General features: G+C 45.3%; 1 protein-coding gene across 2 annotated transcripts in view; it reads right to left on the bottom strand.

Moving 5' to 3' along the window:
* Positions 1-17,047, bottom strand: part of PDE7B (phosphodiesterase 7B) — a 180,980-nt gene that overhangs the window by 73,709 nt on the left and 90,224 nt on the right. Inside the window, exon 1 of one of the 2 annotated variants that reach the window (XM_055809858.1) lies at positions 12,969-13,681. The exons of the other annotated variant lie outside the window; for it this stretch is intronic. Within the exon in view, the coding sequence (XP_055665833.1) occupies positions 12,969-13,206 (238 nt within the window). The 5' untranslated portion in view covers positions 13,207-13,681. Of the gene's footprint in view, positions 1-12,968; positions 13,682-17,047 lie in introns of those variants that run through there. 2 annotated transcript variants of the gene reach the window in all.

The following is a 17,047-nucleotide window of genomic DNA, read 5'->3' as shown; positions in this document are numbered from 1 at the left end:
ATAACAGAGGCAGAGAAGTAACAGAGAAAACAGTTTTAATTCTTCCACCTCCCCCTCCCCTCCAAAGAACAAGTACTCCGGTCCCCGAAGAGAACAGAATGCCACTTCTTTTGTGCATTGCTGCCTCCTGTTCACTGGCCACATTCAACCAGCCTTTGTTCCCATAAGAAGTTTGTCCAAAGACGTCTGTTTGCCCATATCAAGCCTTACAAATATAATTTTCTTATTTCATCCTCAAGGATGAAGCCTGCAGCAGAGCTGACATACACCCTTGCTTTCAAAGAAGTTTTTGATTTATACAGCACTCAAGTAAGATGGGCTACTTATATCTGTAATGTCCTGTAGCACTGCATAAGTAATGTCTAAGAAGCCATTCTTTCCTCATTTCAGTGTGGCTTTTTTTTGCTCTCTCCTTATTCAGTGCAGTTAAATTGATGTTTTCCTCATTCAAAAGATTTTAAAACAGTCTTCCAACTGTTCTGATTTCCCATGGATTAGTTGCTTGTCTGTGTGTGTCTGTGTGTGTGTGTCCCGCCATCTGTCTGGCATTCATACTTTTACGTGCTTTTCTTTTTACTATCATGCTGCTTCGTATTATTTCATCTTTGCCCCTCCTAAGCCTCTGTGTGTGGCTCAGACGGTCCTGTGTTATTTTATCAGTCTCCAACTGTAAGAGCAACTATGGGACAAAGTTTTGCTGTTGCATTTCCTACTTGTGCTCACTCAGAAGAGGCTGAGGCCCTTCTCTCGATCCAAAAGATGTTTCTGGGAACAGGAACAGAACTTTTGAGCAACAATATTAAAGCCAAATGAGCTTCTGCTGGCAGCACCTTACCAGTTCACCTGGGAAGACTGCTGACTTCTCTAAGACATAGAGTTTTGGTGGCTGCAATGTTCAAGATCCAGTATATAATGAGTTTTTCATAGAAAATTAAGTTTCGGTGCCTACTCTCTCTTTCTGGCCAAAGGTGAAAGAGCAGCTCCCCCAGGGCAAAGAATATATACCTCCTGGCTGAGACACATAATTTAAATAGTTGCTGGTTGGTAGCGTGCATGCCTTTTGCATGGTGACAGTCATCCCAGTAGCTTCATCTACCCTAACTAAAAGAAGGTGTGGGGGTGATACTGGGGAAAAATAGGAGTTCTGTTGACTTGAGCTAGGGACTAGGTATTTATGAGGCATTTCACAAGCCATTCATACAGTGACCGTGAAAGCTGTATTTGTAGGTGACATTAAAGGTCTGCAGGTTCTAACAGGGCACAGCCTACTATGTGCTGTGCTTCGGTAAAGGAAAGGAGGAGTACATAAAACTCTGCCTCTGCCAAGGAGGAAGGTGGAGGGAGGATGTCAATCTTCTGTTGAAAGAAGTGAAAAATCTGCTGTGCAGAGGTGGAGGCTGCAAGAGAAGCCATCAAAGGCTATCTGAAATAGAGAAGAGGCAAATAAGACTGCGGGTGTGGGAGTCAGTTGAAGGCAGAGGTGTGCATTGCAACAGAGGAGAATTAACTTGTAGTGAGGCAGTCAGCCCGGTCATAATATGGAAAGGTGCTCAAAGGCATGGTGGCTGAGGAGTATGCCAGGACAGACTATGCAGTATAAGAGGAGAACAAATGACCGTTAGGAGAAAAGGAGGACTTAACAGTGATGGTGAAAAAGAAATCCTATAGCAAACAGGTGCTCTGCCTTTCTAACAGAGAACTGGACTGGGAGACTGGATCTTCTAGTCATCTTACATTTTCTCACCCTCATCTCTCCATCTGATCTAGAGTCAGCATGAAAATTGAAGTCACTGAGACTGAATGGGAGAACAGGGGGAAAAAAAAGTTAAGCAGGTGACCAGAAAACACAGATTCTCAGTTATGATCTAAGCTTCAGTAGCTCTGCCTCTGCTTTGTAGTGTTGCTCTTAATGCTGCTAACAAGGTCACATGCAAAACATTTTTCTGTCTGTATGACAAGACAGCTAAGTATAGAGTGCTTTCCTCTTCTAGTCATTTGATCCTATTCAAAACATATAATCTCCTAGGTCGCCAGTCTGTGCAAAGCCAGACATCAGCACATTTTTGGCTACAGGGCACCTACAAAAAGATTAGTGACAGTCTTGTGAGGCTTGTGTTGCAGATTCTGTCAAGGGGCCAACATTTAAATAAGGTACCTTGCATTTTCATTATGAGAATTCCAGCCCAGTATTAGCAAAGTTAGTTTAACTTTTAGACTGTTTTGCCAGCTACTAAGTACATATTTAATGATGTGCATTACTGGCAGTGGGGGAAGGGAAGATCTATTCTATTGCTATTCCATTGGGAAATTAAATGTGCTTGCAGAATCTGCCTAGTTAGAGGTTATAACTTTATTCTGAATTCAATTTCTTTAATGTAATTACCATTTAACAGCTATGCACCTTCAGTAGATGATCACACTTTACAGATCGCATCTTATAACTCAGAAAACCAGAACGCTGTATTCTGTAGGTAGCTTAAGCATTTATTTGACATTAATCAGGTAGCTTCTCAGACAGTTAAAGTCAGACTTCTATCTTAATGAACCAGAACTTCAGACCTAATTATTAGTGAAGATCTGAGCATCCAGGTCCTACCAAGGATCTGTGAAGTCTTGTTGAAGATCATACATTTCTCAAGAGTATGCCACATGGGTAAGCCATGCAGACCACTACGTGAACACACTCCATTCTAGTTAAGACAGGAAAATTCCTTCCCCTTGATTCTCTTTTTTTCTTCCTAGGCAAAACAGAGGTCTTTAAGCACACTTCTGTCTTAAGCTACTTAGCATTATTTGCTGTACTTCAACTTGCATGCAGTATGTTATCTGCACTAGCCATTTAAGTCCTATTATCCCTTTCACTTGTACCGTGGGCAAGTTAACCAGTATTGAAGAAGAAACAGAAGCTATCACACAGAAATCTTCTGATTACTTATGAATCTGAGCTAGTGTAGTCCTGTAACAGCTCCTCTATTCTCATGCCTGCAGCATGTCTTCAAGCCCCCACGCTGCCATGTAACTTCAGTTGCTATCCTTGCTATTTTCTGTCACTTTGGCTGAGATGCATGAAGCTGGAAAATTCACAACTCACGAGATGCAACTTAAAAAAAAAAAGGTCTCTGAGAGATAATGAACAGCTGCATCCAGCCCAGTTTATTGGTGTCACCATGCCCTTGATCCACAGCTGCAATTATGGTTTCCAATAAGAAGGCAGGACTACTTGACAGAAAGAAGGTGGTAAAAAGTTATGCCAGCACTGGTACATAGCAGTGATCATTGCTTTATTCATGACTGACAAGGAGGGAACTCAGGACTAAACTTAAATGAGATGTGCTAGTACACCAAACAGCGTGGAAGAAATTCCTCTTCTCTCCTTCCATCTCCTACCCATTGCTAGTCTCCTGTAAGTGTCCGCTGTTCCTCACTGCTCTGCTTTCTTCAGAGCTTTCAGTTTGCCGAGTCTTAAGAAGGATGTTCAAACTGACCTCACTTGGAAGCATATGCTGACACTGTCTCACCTAAAAGCCTCACTCCTCTGCCATCTTAGGGCTCTAGTTCTCAGCTGTGCAGTAAATTCTCCTCTGCTTAGTTTCTTCCCCGGTGGTTGGAGAAAGCAACACACCTCTTTTACACACATCAAACTGGAGTTCAATAAAGGCCCTGAGCTATTGCCACTACTGATTTATTCAGTTACCTTTAGCTCCCAAATGAGAGCATGAAATGTATTCTCACCAGTGCTTCCAGGAAGAAGAGAAAGCTAGTGTAATAGCTGTGCAGCATGTATAAAGTTCAAATCTCTCACATGCGGTTTTCTGTTTCTCACTGTTAGCGTGCTTGAATGTCATCTGAATTGTTAAAGTAATGTGCAAGTGGGGTGCACAAAAATTCTGCTCCCCACCCCACCCCCACCCCACACCCTTCTTCATGAAACAAACCTGCATGCAAAACCCAAGCTGGATCAAATAACTCTTTTCGGCATTTCAGAAGAGCCCAGTCTCTCTCACCCTTTATTCTCTCAGTTCCATTTGGAATTAGAAATGCAATTGCCAAATTACTGTGAAGGCAGCTGTTCCTGCAGTATATCCACTCAGGCTGGAAGCAGGAAATAAGAAATCTTCCATGAAAGCCTGTAATTACGAGATTTCCAGCTTAAGTTTTGCACACATGAACTGTTTGGAAAATGTTTGGATAAGCAAAGTTTGGAACGCACAGCTATTTGGATAAGCACCTGGGTGCTTCATTGCACCAGGTCTGATAATCAAGGTACATGCACAGATAACCCCCCAAGGACTAACTGCTGCTAACCTGAACTAACAGAAAGCTTGTTCAGAGAAGCACTTCTTATTAGACAAGGAAGAACTCAGACAACAGCTATTGAAAACAGGCTAGTGGAACTGTGTACTTAAGGTGTTTTCTGCATCTGTCAAAATTTTGATGGCTTAAGGAATGTTCTGTGCCTACGTTTTCCAGTTATTCCATATGACTTTTAATGCACTATTGACCCGGCACGTCTGTGAAACACGCTAGGTTTTGACTATTTTGGAACATAGCTCCACCAAGCTTAATGCTAATTCCTTCTGCTTCGATGAATCTACTTCACAATTTAACTTTAAAGAGCAGTGTTCAAACACTACTGTGTAGCACTTAGAGTTGAAAACAAAACATTCAATCTCAAGGCGGTGCTTAAGCAACGGGGAATGAAGCAATGCCTGCCACAGCACAGTGTGTTCTGAAAAGCCTCCAGGATACTGCTCCATTTCTAACTGCACCTGCACAGCGCATCTTTCAAGTAGGCCTTAGAGTTACTACTTTGCCCTTATCTTAGGCCAGGGATAGCAGGAGAACACTGAGAAAACATGTTTGAAGGGAATTACCTCCATGCAAGCCAGAGCTGGCTGCAGAGGAAAGGTTCTCATACTCTCCCAAGGGAAGTGAAGCTTTACACGCTTCTCTTTCAGAAGGGATCAGAGCTGGGGTCGTTTACAGCAATTTCTCCGAATGGTCTCCTGTGTATAAAGAGACACTTCAGAGTTCACCTTCTACAGGGTTTCATCTAGAAATACCACTGAACAACCCAGTTTAGAACAGAGCTCATCCATGTCTACCAACAGGCTCTCCCTGGCTTCAGTGCAATTTCAACCAGGTCCTCAGCTCCCTGGAGCGGGAAGCGCACCCACAGAGCAGTGCTCATGAAGATTGTCAGCAACCTCTGCTAACTCATGTAAAAAATTTCATTTTCTGAGAGAACTCTGGAGTATATCTGAATTTCAGGATATTCTGTTCAAATAGCAAGGGAACGGTCTTGCCCCTTTATTGCTACTGTAACAAGGGGCAGATGTGACAGCAATACACTTGATGATGAGCCTGCTAAACCCTTGCTGTGTCCTCTTCGTACACACCTTAGACCACACTACCTTCAGCTTTGCTGCATCAGGAACTTTCACACAACGATGCCTGTTCCTAGCAGGTGACAGGTTAAGACAATGAACTTTTATGAACTTACAGTCATGTGAGGAGGGGAGAAGGAAAATTATAGCTGGCTGTCCACAGAAGAGCTAAAAAAATTGCTTTATTCAGAAGGTTAATAAGAAGGATTTATTCCTTTTCTCATACAGAGTTGGTTTGTTTGTAGCTGTAACAGTGGCAGAAGAAATATTATGTTGCAAGCTGAGGAAAAAATTAAGAGCCGAGACATTTTTGTCTTGCGTTTGCAAGTCAGCACCAAGAACCGGTCAAGTAAAAATTATCCCATAATTAAGTAGGCTAAATGCTCTTTTTGAACAAGGTTACGTTGACTTACAAAAAGTTTTTAATAAATGTCAAAGCATGTTTCAAGCTGGAAGTCTCAAGCGGTTTCTTGTAAGTGTTTGCACTTTTTTAGTTCAGATCAAGGGAAGACAGGAGGACTAGTATGTTTCACAGCATCATGGCCAGAATCAGGTGCATAACTGCTGTGAAGAAACAGCCTAAGGTCAATGGAGTTTTTTTTCAGTCAACCTAAGGAAGCTGTCTCTGGGGAGTTCCTGCAGCATGCCTCCAATTCAGACAAGTTTGCCCATTTGTTGGAAATGTGACAGCAAGCAGCATGTGAGCAATCGTAAGTAACATGGTTTAGCATATTGTGAATGCAGAGCTCTGGGGAAGGAGTCTGGATAGATCATAGCGGAGAAGATGGTGACACAGGCACCCTTTTCCTTGTGTTGCTTGGAAAGCCAAACTCACACTTCATAAGGCAGCACTACAGAAAGGGGTCTGGGATGTACATCTCCAAGCAAACAATTTTAAGAAGTACGATAGACCACAAGCTTCAAGTTTGTTATGAGGGAGCGCTGAAACAGCAAACACATTGCATATAATGCTCTACTCCTACTTTAGAACCATTGGAAGTTAGAAGTAGTGTCAAGCTTCCCGCAGTGCACTTTAAACATTTCTCTCACAACTTTTAAACAATACAGAAAATTATCACCACCAGGCAGGCATGGCTAATATCACTACTGCTTTCTACTGGTAGCTGATTATCAGTTTAATTCTTCACAGAGTACAAAGCACTTAAGAGTCAATTTACCAAAGATAAAAGAAAATTATCAGCTTTAACCCTAATGAAGCAAACAAGCACACACAACCCCCCCCCCCCCCCCCCAAACCATCAAAAAGCCTGTTTGCATTATAGTGCAGTAGCTTTTCCTTTAGAAACACTATTTTTATATATAAAGCCACATCTCTGGCTTCCAATATTTAGAAGAGTTTCACGGAAAGCAACAGATTTCACCACCATTTTACAGCTCACTGGAATCTGCTCTATTTGTGTTTATAGTTTTTAGCAGACTGTTGGTTTGTCTCTGAGTCAACATATCAATAAAACCTCTGTCACTTTTCTAGCACACCAGCAGCACTACCTTCTGCATGCTGGCCAACACCCAACCTGAGCAATTACATTTTATCTGTTAACTTTATCCTGAAGTCTTAACTCTATATCGTTATCTTTTTCATTCTCTTCTGGCTATATATTGTTGAACAGCTGCTTGAAGAGCTCCTCCAAGTATTCCTGCAAGCAAATTTTGTTTTCCAACATTCACAATAATGCAAACAAAAAAATGTGCCAGCAAGGTTGAACTCAAAGACCATTCAGAAACTGTTGAGAGTTTCAGATTATTTCTTCTCTGCTGTTTACCCCGGTCTAGCTCTTGCTCCGGTGCACATGGCAGTGCTAGGTTAATGGCTGGACTTGGTGATCTCAAAGGTCTTTTCCAACCTAAACAATTCTAATTGTTTAGAATCTTTTCTTGTGTTGCTTGGAAATCTAAAGATTCTGAATATCCCAAAACCTGAACACATAGACAACAAAATTTACATAAGAATGAAGCAGAAGAGAGTTGTTAAGTACTTAAAAGGTAGAGTTCTCCGAGTGAAAATTTTCACCCCCAGAATAAAGAGTTTGGTTGACAAACACATCCGCTTATTTCAATATGTTCAAAACCAACAAAACTTCTAATACCAGTTCAACTTCTGATCCTACACTACATTTTTAAAATACTTCTACATAAAGTTAGGTGCTAAAAAAGGACCAGAATTTGAACAGCAACCATGATTATTTTAATCTTTGAAGCCAATTCTCTAACAAATATTTTGGAAAAAAATAACACCAAATCACATGTACTACTTACCTATGCTCAGCCAGTAAACTGAGAGTTATGTTTGAACAGTACTACCTACAGATGTGGTCTGAATTCTAAGACTTTTATTACTTGGTCTACATACACACTCTAGAAGTGGTACTGCATACTGCCTAATTTCACTGTCCTTAATGAGACCATCACACACGGTTCCACCAATTTAACCAGCTCTTCACAAGAATATGAAAGAGCATATTTCCTGTTCTCAGAGGCTAGAGCTTCAACACAAAACTCAGAGAGCAATCAATGTTGCCACAGGTAGTCTCGATTCTATCAAATTCACATTCTTTGTCCCTAGTATGTGTAATGGATTTAACAAGTCTCAACATAAACCTGAAAAAAAACCAACAAAGAAAAGAAAACCTAACTTCGGAAAGATACAGCAAGCTGCCTTTCTGCTTGCTGTGCATCTCTCAGCAGGACACAAATGACGTTGTTTTCAATCTAAGGAATAACACAAGAGACTGGTCAGATGCTAAAACAATGCCACTTCATAGCTCCTGTGTTTTATTAATTGCTGGGATCTACCTCTGTGGCGCCTACATGCTCAACATCAACTACACAAAATGATGAACTTTCTAAGCTGTTAGCCAAACCTGCACTCGGTGCTCAGTAATTCACAGATTCAGATTTTAAGCCTTTTATGATTATTAATTATTGCAGTGGCACTACAAAAGCACCCTTGAGTTTCAAGACGTCACAACTAAACATGATGCAGCAAGTACACACCGCAACAGGCTGTGTAGTGAAGCTGTGGATGATCCATCACTGGAAATGTTCAAGGTCAGGTTGGCTGGGGCTTTGTGCAACCTCATCTTCGTCTAGTGAAAGCTGTCCCTGCCTATGGCAGGGGGCGCTGGCCTACATCATCTTTAAAGGTCCCTTCCAACCCAAATAATCCTGTCATTCTGTAAGTAATGATGGGAAGGGGAAGCATGAAGTTTAACACATGCAGCAAAGCTACTGCACAGCATGATGTAAGTCATTCATTGCAAAGGAAAAACAAAGTAGAAGGGATGTTTCCTTGGATATCATGGAAGAACTGAGTCATTGGGAGGTCTTGCGAATAACTTTAGGGAAGACCTTCAAGCAACCACTGAAGAACCACGCAGATGACTTAACTCCCACCTCTCTAACAGGTATATCACAAGATTGCTCAGCATGCAGCCTTAACAGCAAAGTCAGTTTGGATGATGGCAAGAAGTTTGAATGGATTACTGAGTTGGAAAGGAGAGATTCGATTGAAGAGGAGAAGTAAACGGACACACCAAAAATTGGGGGAGATTTTCCCAGAAGCACACTGTAATAGGAGCGATGTGTGGTGCTGCTTGTTTTTCCTCCTTGTGGCAAAGGGACTCATCAGCTAACAATGAGCATGATGCATGCATGAATCAGAAGATACATTTCTGAGAAACATCTAGCCAGAAAGAGATAGGTGGAAAAAAACATTCAGAGTTATTTCAAAAAACCCACAGAGATCAGTGTCTCAACAGACCTTGATAATTCTAAGTACCACTGCACCTTCTCTGAAAGTCTTGCATGTCTGCACATGTGCAAGACTCCGTACAGAAAGTCTCACTGGAGTTATCTGGGATGATCACTCTAAGTTTAAGAGGTTGCTAATGCTCATAAGGAAGACTCTTGAAGGCAGACCTGTACCCATTCCCCAATTAGGTTTGTTTAATCTGCAAAAAAACTCAAGGAGAGGGTGATAAGAGAGTTAGGGTCATAAACAGAACACAGTTCCCTCCTAGAGATCAACATGGTTTCAGTTAAGAATTATTTGAGTAATTAAATTGTAATAACATCAACACATGCTGTTATTTTATTCAAGTAAAAAGCACTGGCTTGCAAATACTCTATTTGAAATACTGTAAGGAATGACACTGAATTATACCCATTTCCCACCCAATACTTTTCAAATTAATTATGTTCCATTATTGCTTACTATCACAAGCCTAGTTTGAGTATGTGAAATGGCTTCTGGCACAGCCGGAGAGTCTTCACCAAACCACTGTTTTGAGCTGATTCGGTCAGGGATTGAAAAAAGAGTTACTAAGCAACAGCAGGCCAGGAGCAGGAGAAAGGTCTGCAGTCTTAATTGATACTAACTTTAAAAAGCAGTGTAGCAATAAGAAAAGGCTCAAGATGTGAGCTTTACTGCTCTGGAAAGGAAAATAAATCATCATTAGAAACTCCAGGCAAGCAGTCTCTGTAAGATCTGGGTTCTTCATTCATCCCAACTATATGCTGCATGATGTATTGCAAACTTTTTCTGCGGGGAGATTGAGTAGCTTATTCCCAGTACTGAACAAGAAGATGAAAGACCCAGATATAGCTCTTTTATTTGAGAGCCCAGAACACCCAGACAGTTTTGCTCTCTAGTAACTCTCTACTTGTACCTCAGGAAAGAGGAATGTGGTATGAATTACAGCTATATGGGTCCCCAAGACATTGCCATCCACAGAACTGACATCATGTCCAGATATAGTTCTCCTTCTTCCTCACTCCCTATGGTTAAGAGGGTTGTTCCTTTCTAGAAAGCCAGCCCAAAGCCAAGTCCAGTCATTCAGACTAAGACAAGGGAATTTGCCTAGATAAATCTCTATTAACATGATCAAGCAAGGCAGAAATTTTAACAGTTTCCTTCCAGAATCTGTATCTATTTCCTCCTCTTCTACTGTAAGCAAAACAGCTTCATGAGGATGTGATAACAGAACATGAGTTATCACATGAATGCTTACAAATTTAAATGAAAAAGCCCTTGATGTGGAAAGTGCTGTGAACTCTACTACTGAACAATCAACCTTTATTTGCCTACTAGCTAGCAGTACCTTAAGCAGAAGTTATTTGCTTTTGCTTCACCTGAAAAAAATCTGATTTCCTATTGAAGTACTGCCTTTTTATAAGATGTAAGTTATACTGTTGTTGGGTTTTTTTAAAGGGTCCAAACACATACAAAACACTGTGCAAACACAAAGCTGCGTACCTCATACTACTGATCCTTCCAAACGATGATCTTTTCTTCCCATTTCTGCATTCTTTGATTTTCACATATGTAAGTACACTAGATTTCAGCATTTACTGGTTTTCCCACATACTCCAATGTACTTAAAGTGACTAAAATGAAACCACAAGAGGGAAAACTACTAGGATGACTGTTGTTGAAGAGGAAAAACCAGCAACCCAAGTCTGGTTCACTCAAACTGTCTGATGATTCGTATTTAAAGTGTTGAGAGTTAGAGTCACGTCATCTTCTGTTCTGATTTGTACTGCTGCAAGTCAACTGAGCTTGTGAAATAGGATCTGGCACCATGAAGAGGACTGTCCCTTCACAGGATACGAGTAATAGCCACTTGAGTAAATGCAAGTTACTCATATCCTGCTAGTGGACTAATCTGGCTCTGTACATTCACACACGTTTTTAGTTGCCTCCAGGAATCTGAAGGCGAATCTCATTTGTTACCTAACGAAACTAATTTCACCAGATATTACACAAACATACTGAAAAACCACTATTACTCATACATGAGGTATAACTAATGCAACATTTAAGTTCTGTTTGAGTAGGGTCCATCTCTGAACACCCACCATTCACCACACAAACCTCAATCTCCCTGGTTGGCCATGGTACATTCCCAGCTGATTTGCTACAAGTCTTAAAGAGCAATTTGACCTCCCATTTCTTTATCCACAACACTCTTACTTATTCTTCTAAACTGAAGTGATTCCCAAAGAATGGGATAGCAGGATGTACATCTTCCTTGCAGCCTGAGAACTGATCTTCCCTTTTTCAAAACAGAAGTGGAACATTTCCTAGTTTAACTGCAAACATTTGAAAAATGGACATACAATGACCAATCAGCCAACTTCGGAGAGCATCCAGAAGTCATACACAGATACTTATTCACTATGGAATAGATACATACACATACATGAACTTTGAAATACCTGCAATGAGGTTATTCTACATAAGAAATTAAATTATTTGGGTACAAAATACTGTAAATTGTAGATCTTGATAAAGGGTACACCAAAGGAAGATGAAAGCATAATCTCTGAAGACTGAATGCACTGGAAGAGTTTAGTGAACAGGTTGCGGAGATAAGACAGTCCAGAGTTCTGAAGGAATGAGCCACACAGTGTCAGTAAGTCTATTAAGTCACAGTAGTATGAGGACAGGAGAATAAAGAAATAATAAACTGATACTGAGACAGTCGTAGGCCTATGAGCCTGACTTAACAGAAGTCAGGAGGTTCTGAAGGAGGCAAGAGGTGGCCTCCAGCAGAAGGCAAGAGGTTTTGAACCATAAGCAACGTGGAGCACGGGATAAGATGCAGTATCAGAAGTACCGTGGTAACATGACAACTTATTTCTACCCAATGAAAATGCTAGAAGTCTAACCTAGACTTCAATAAAGCATTTGATATGGTGCCATAGCTGTTAGTGAGTTAGGAAAAAAAATGACGTGCAAGATTTATAAAGTTAGTAAAAAAACATGTGCTCTTTAGCCAGTAATATACCATGCTCTGAACGAACGCAGTGGGATGGGGCAGTGTTACTCCAAGAACAGGTCTCAAGTTTTTCATACTGGTAGCTAACAACACACGAGCCGTAAGGGTGTCGCTCAGCGTTCCCGATGGGGGGGACGGGAAGCTCATGTGAAACGAGCCAAACACACTCAAAGATGTGGGTGCAGTCCGGAGGCGTAAGAGGCGAGGCCATGCGCTTAGAAAGCCGCAGCGAAACCAACCGGGGAAGCCCTCGGCGCTGAGGCGGGCGCAGCCACCCCCGCTCCTGCCGCGGCCGCGCTGCCGCTGCCGGCACCTGGGCCGCGGGGCTGCCGCTGCGGAGCGGGGCGCGGAGCGGGGCAAGGCTCCCCCCGCCGGCACCCAGCCCGGCTCCCCTGCCCGAGGTCAGCCTCACAGCCGCGCTGCGACCTGCTCTCGTTGGCGCTGAGCTTTTATCACCCCGCTGATAAAAGCACGCAACAGATTTCAGGGGGGAGTGCCGCCGGTCACCCAGACCTGGCGCAAACTCCGCGTGTGCGGGTGGCCGCGGAGAGGGAGCGCGGAGGCTGCCAGAAGCACGGTGTTACCGTCGGGCAGCGCTTCCCGGCCCCGCGCCGTCCCAACGCGCCCCGCTCCGGCGGCGGCAGCCCCGGGCCCCGGCGGCGGCAGCCCCAGGCCCCGGCGGCTCTGCCCCAGGACGGGCCGGGCCGGCTCCCCGCCACCCTTGGTCCCCAGCCGCTTTTGCGCCCCGGCTCCCCCGAGCAGCACGGCGGGGGAAACGTACCTGCCGGACCGCCCAGGGCATCCTCGCTCTCCAAAGCCCCTCTGTGCTTCGCCCCGCGGAGCTCCCCCTTGGATTTCCAAACGAGCTTTACCATCTTGATCATCTCGGGCAAGTCCCAGGCCAGGGTCCCCTGCTGATAACCGGGCAGGCTGCCCATGGGAAAGGGCATCGGCTCTTCCCCCGTCCTCCGCCGCCTGCCCGGCTCTGCCGCGGGGAAGAAGCGCTCCAGCACCGGCATCCTGGCCCGCGCCCCCCGCCGGGGAGCCGCGGCCACCCCCCGGCCCGAGCCGCAGCGATGGGCATCCAGAGCGGGGCGGGGGCGCCCGGCCGCCCACCGCCACCTCCCCGCGCAGGGGGCGCGCCCCGTCGCCGCCCGGCCCCGGCCCCGCGCTGCGGGCGCGGAAGGAAGGAGCGCCGGGCTCCGCCGCGCCCTCAGCCCGCCGCCAGGCGCCGGCAGCCGGGGCGAAGCGGCTGGCGGGCAGGCGCGGAGCCGCCGCTCATGCCGGCGCGGCGCAGCGCCGAGCCCCGGGGGCGGGGGCGGGGGCTCGGGCCGCTGCTGCCGGCGGCGGTGGCGCGGCGCGGGGGCTGGCGCAGCCCGGCAGCGGCGGTCGGGGGCTGCGGGGCTGGGCGGGCAGAGCCACCCCTCAGCCCCGCCGTGCGCTGCGGAGGAGGCGGTTTGACTTCATCCCTGCCGGGATGCCGTGGGGGAGCCCCCACCCCCGCCGCCTTCCTCCTCGCCCTCGCCGGGCAGGGCTGACGGAGCCGACGGGGGTTTTGGCCTCTTAGTCAAACCCCGCCGTAACCTCGGCCGCCCTTGGCTGGGAGGGGAGGCGGCGATCCGCGTCCCGCCGCTCGCTGCGAGGGCCGGGAGCGGGGCGCGGGTCCGCCGGCGGCGTGCGGTGCCCCCCGCCTGCTCCCGCCAGCCCGAGGGACGGTACCTACGGCCCGGGCATGCGGAAGGGCCGCGGCGGTGCCGGCGCTTGACGGGTCGGCGAGGAACGGGCTGCTGCATTTACGGTTTGGGGGAATGTGGGGGTCTGCCCCGCGTCCTCATCGCTGCGGCCGCAGAGCTCCACCTGAGTGGGTTCACGTTAGGACACTGCCCGGTGGCAGCGATCACTCACGGGCTCCAACGAGAAGACGATTACTCATCACTAATCTTTAAAAACAAGGCAACCCCCGCACCCCCCCGGGAGAGTGCTCTGCCTCATGCAAAGTGAGGCGGCTGCCGGGGCTCCGCAGCCCTGGGCGAGCTGTTCCCTAGACGAGCTCTTCCCTGGGTAAACTCTTCGCTGCCGTCGGGCGAGCAGCATGGCAGCTCCCAGCCTTGCCCCGGGATCCCCCACCGGGAGGGGCCTTGCCATTTTCCGAACTTTTATTTTGCCTTTATACAAAATAGTCCCTTTTAGCCTGCTGTTGGTACTGGCCTGTCCTTTAGCTGTTAGTTTACAGAGCTTACAGTGGTGGGGTGGAGGGTGGGCTCTTGCACCAGCACTTCGTTTCCACTGAAAGTGCAGAAGGAGTTGTTTAATGGGATTTTAGTTGGCATGATAGTATTTCCTAGCATTCATAGTTAGTACATTTGCCTTCTCTGGGTTACATGCAATGTTCTGCGTTCTCTCCAGGTGGAAAAATAAACTGGCAAACAAGTAGGCTCTTCCTTCACAGAGGAAGAGGAACCAAGAGAATGGACCGACAGTTAAGAAACACCTTTTCATGCAGGAAACAGCGCACAAGCCTTTCCTCCTCTTGCCAACATCAGCCAGGGCAGTGTGCTGTTTCCCCTGTTCTAGGATCCTCTGCCATGCTTATCTTTATGTTTCCACCTCAAACTGAAAACCCTAGTGCTTTTCAAAAACTAGCCCTATTTTGACTGGAGGCTGTAGTGCCACACTACCAGCATACTACACTTTCGGGCGGGTCTGTCCTGAAAATTGTGAAGCACTTCCAAAGTATTATACTATTGTTGTTGTACTGTTATTTTGCAGTGTCCTTAGCATCAGGATATCCTGACTCTTGGAACAAAGGGGTTAAGAACAAAGAAAACAAATAGATGATGTGCAGTACAGTAGCGCAAGCATTAACACATTCATACAATCTATCGTTATGATTTTGTGGAAAGGCAAATTTTATTGTTTTTAAGTTCATATGGCTTCTTGTGATAGTTTAGGTTTTTCATAGTAGTGTGTGTTGTGTAATTACTCTTTAAAGCAATGTTGTTCCTGTTAGAGAGGGATAAACTAGGCAACTGAAGTCCAAAAGACTAACAATACTTACCTGGCTGAGTTAAACCTTACAACCCAACTACTTCATTTCGGTTTTGAGCTACAAGGCCTTGCAGTAACACTTTTCCCCAGTTACTGTTTTTCCTCTTTGTTTACCTGTGCACTTCCTGCTCCTAGCTGGGGCAAGCAGCAAAAGTGCCACAGCACTGTGAAAGAAAGGCTATCCTTATGGCATTTCCAGCTTCACTGGACGCAAAAAATACCAGACATCTTGGAAGACAATGTATTCACAGATGCCCAGCCCAATTTTTAGATGAATATCTGAATATTAAGTGCCTAACAGAACTTAGCCACCAACCCTATTGATAGCAGCAACAGCAATCTTCTGAGTTTTCAAGATCTACGCTACCTTTTTATATCCTTTATGTCTTGTGCACATGGGCCATGTGGAGGAAGGTGATTCAAAGTGCCCCACATTGGGTACCAGAAAGGACTGTGGTGGGTTGACCTTGGCTGCACACCAGCTGCCCACCAAGCTGCTCCATCACTCCCCTCCTCAGCAGAACAGGGAGGGGCGGGGGGAAGAAAAGATGAAAAAAACCTTGTGGGTCAAGATAAAGGCAGTTTAATGAAGCAGAGCAAAGGTCGTGTGCGCGGAAGCAAAGGAAAACAAAAGATGTTATTCTCTACTTCCCATCAGCAGGCGATGTTCGGCCACTTCCCGGGAAGCCGGGCTTCAGTACGTGTAGCAGTTGCTCCGGAAGACAAACGTCATAAATAACAAATGCCCCCCCCTTCCTCCTCCTTTCCCTTAGCTTTTATATCTGAGCAGACATCATATGATATGGAACATCCCTTTGGTCAGTTTGGGTCAGCTTCCCTGCTATGTCCCCTCCCAAGACCTTGCCCATCCCCAGCCTGCTGGGGGGTGGGGGGGAAGGTTGGAGAGACAGACTTGGTGCTGTGCAAGGCTGCTCAGCAGCAGCCAAAACACTGCTGTGCTTTCACCACCTTTCTAGCTGCCAAGGCAAAGCACAGCACTATGGGGGCTGCTGTGGGGCTCAGCCTGACCCAATACAACTGTGAAAAGTTTTGTGCCACCTGTAGCTGGGTCACTTGGGTATGTACCTGCATTGTAGATAGGATCAGGCAGTCAGAATTGAATTTTTTGTTGTATTTGTTTTCACTTACAGTTCTACAGGTGCAAAGCAGGAAGCTAGTCAAAAAACAAACTGAAACTGTGATCTGTTGTTATAGTTTTAGTATTTCAAGAAGCTATGTAATAAACCTAACAGACAGTATATATTTTTTGGGGGAAAATTAGTGTGAAATGAAAGCAACTGCTCTAGATAGCCTGGAGTTTCCTTTTTTTTCCTGCTTTCTGGACAGTTTAAGGATCAGCAGTTGTGAATGAAAAAAAATGTGTAAAAAAAGTTGCTGGCATTAATGGGTATGCCTGTAAATTAATACATCTTATTCTTACTAAATTTGTGCTTCACAGTTGTACTACAATTCAGTGGTTACTTATCCTTAATTCATCCAAGATTTTTCTGTTACTGTTTGACTCTCCTTTTGTCTTGTTGTAAGAATGGAGACAGATAAGAGCTGGTCACGGGAAAGCCTGGAAGATATATATTTGATTATGAAGTTTTCAGCATAAAAAATCATGCAGCATCACTCTGAAAGACTTTTAAGAGACAAAATGCTGATATTTTGCAAGTTCTCTGTTTCTCTGACTTCAGTTGTGCTGTGGTGATTTACCCAGCTTGAGAATGTGACCTCAATGTAACGCTTTTCATTGCGCTTGAGAAAAGCCGTCAGAATCAAAACAACATACTCCTACACAGCAATGTA

The sequence above is a fragment of the Falco peregrinus genome, chromosome 7 (assembly GCF_023634155.1).
Source record: "Falco peregrinus isolate bFalPer1 chromosome 7, bFalPer1.pri, whole genome shotgun sequence".
NCBI lineage: Eukaryota > Metazoa > Chordata > Aves > Falconiformes > Falconidae > Falco > Falco peregrinus.
The sequence above is the reverse complement of the archived record's forward strand: the minus strand, read 5'-3'. Positions and strand labels throughout refer to the sequence as shown.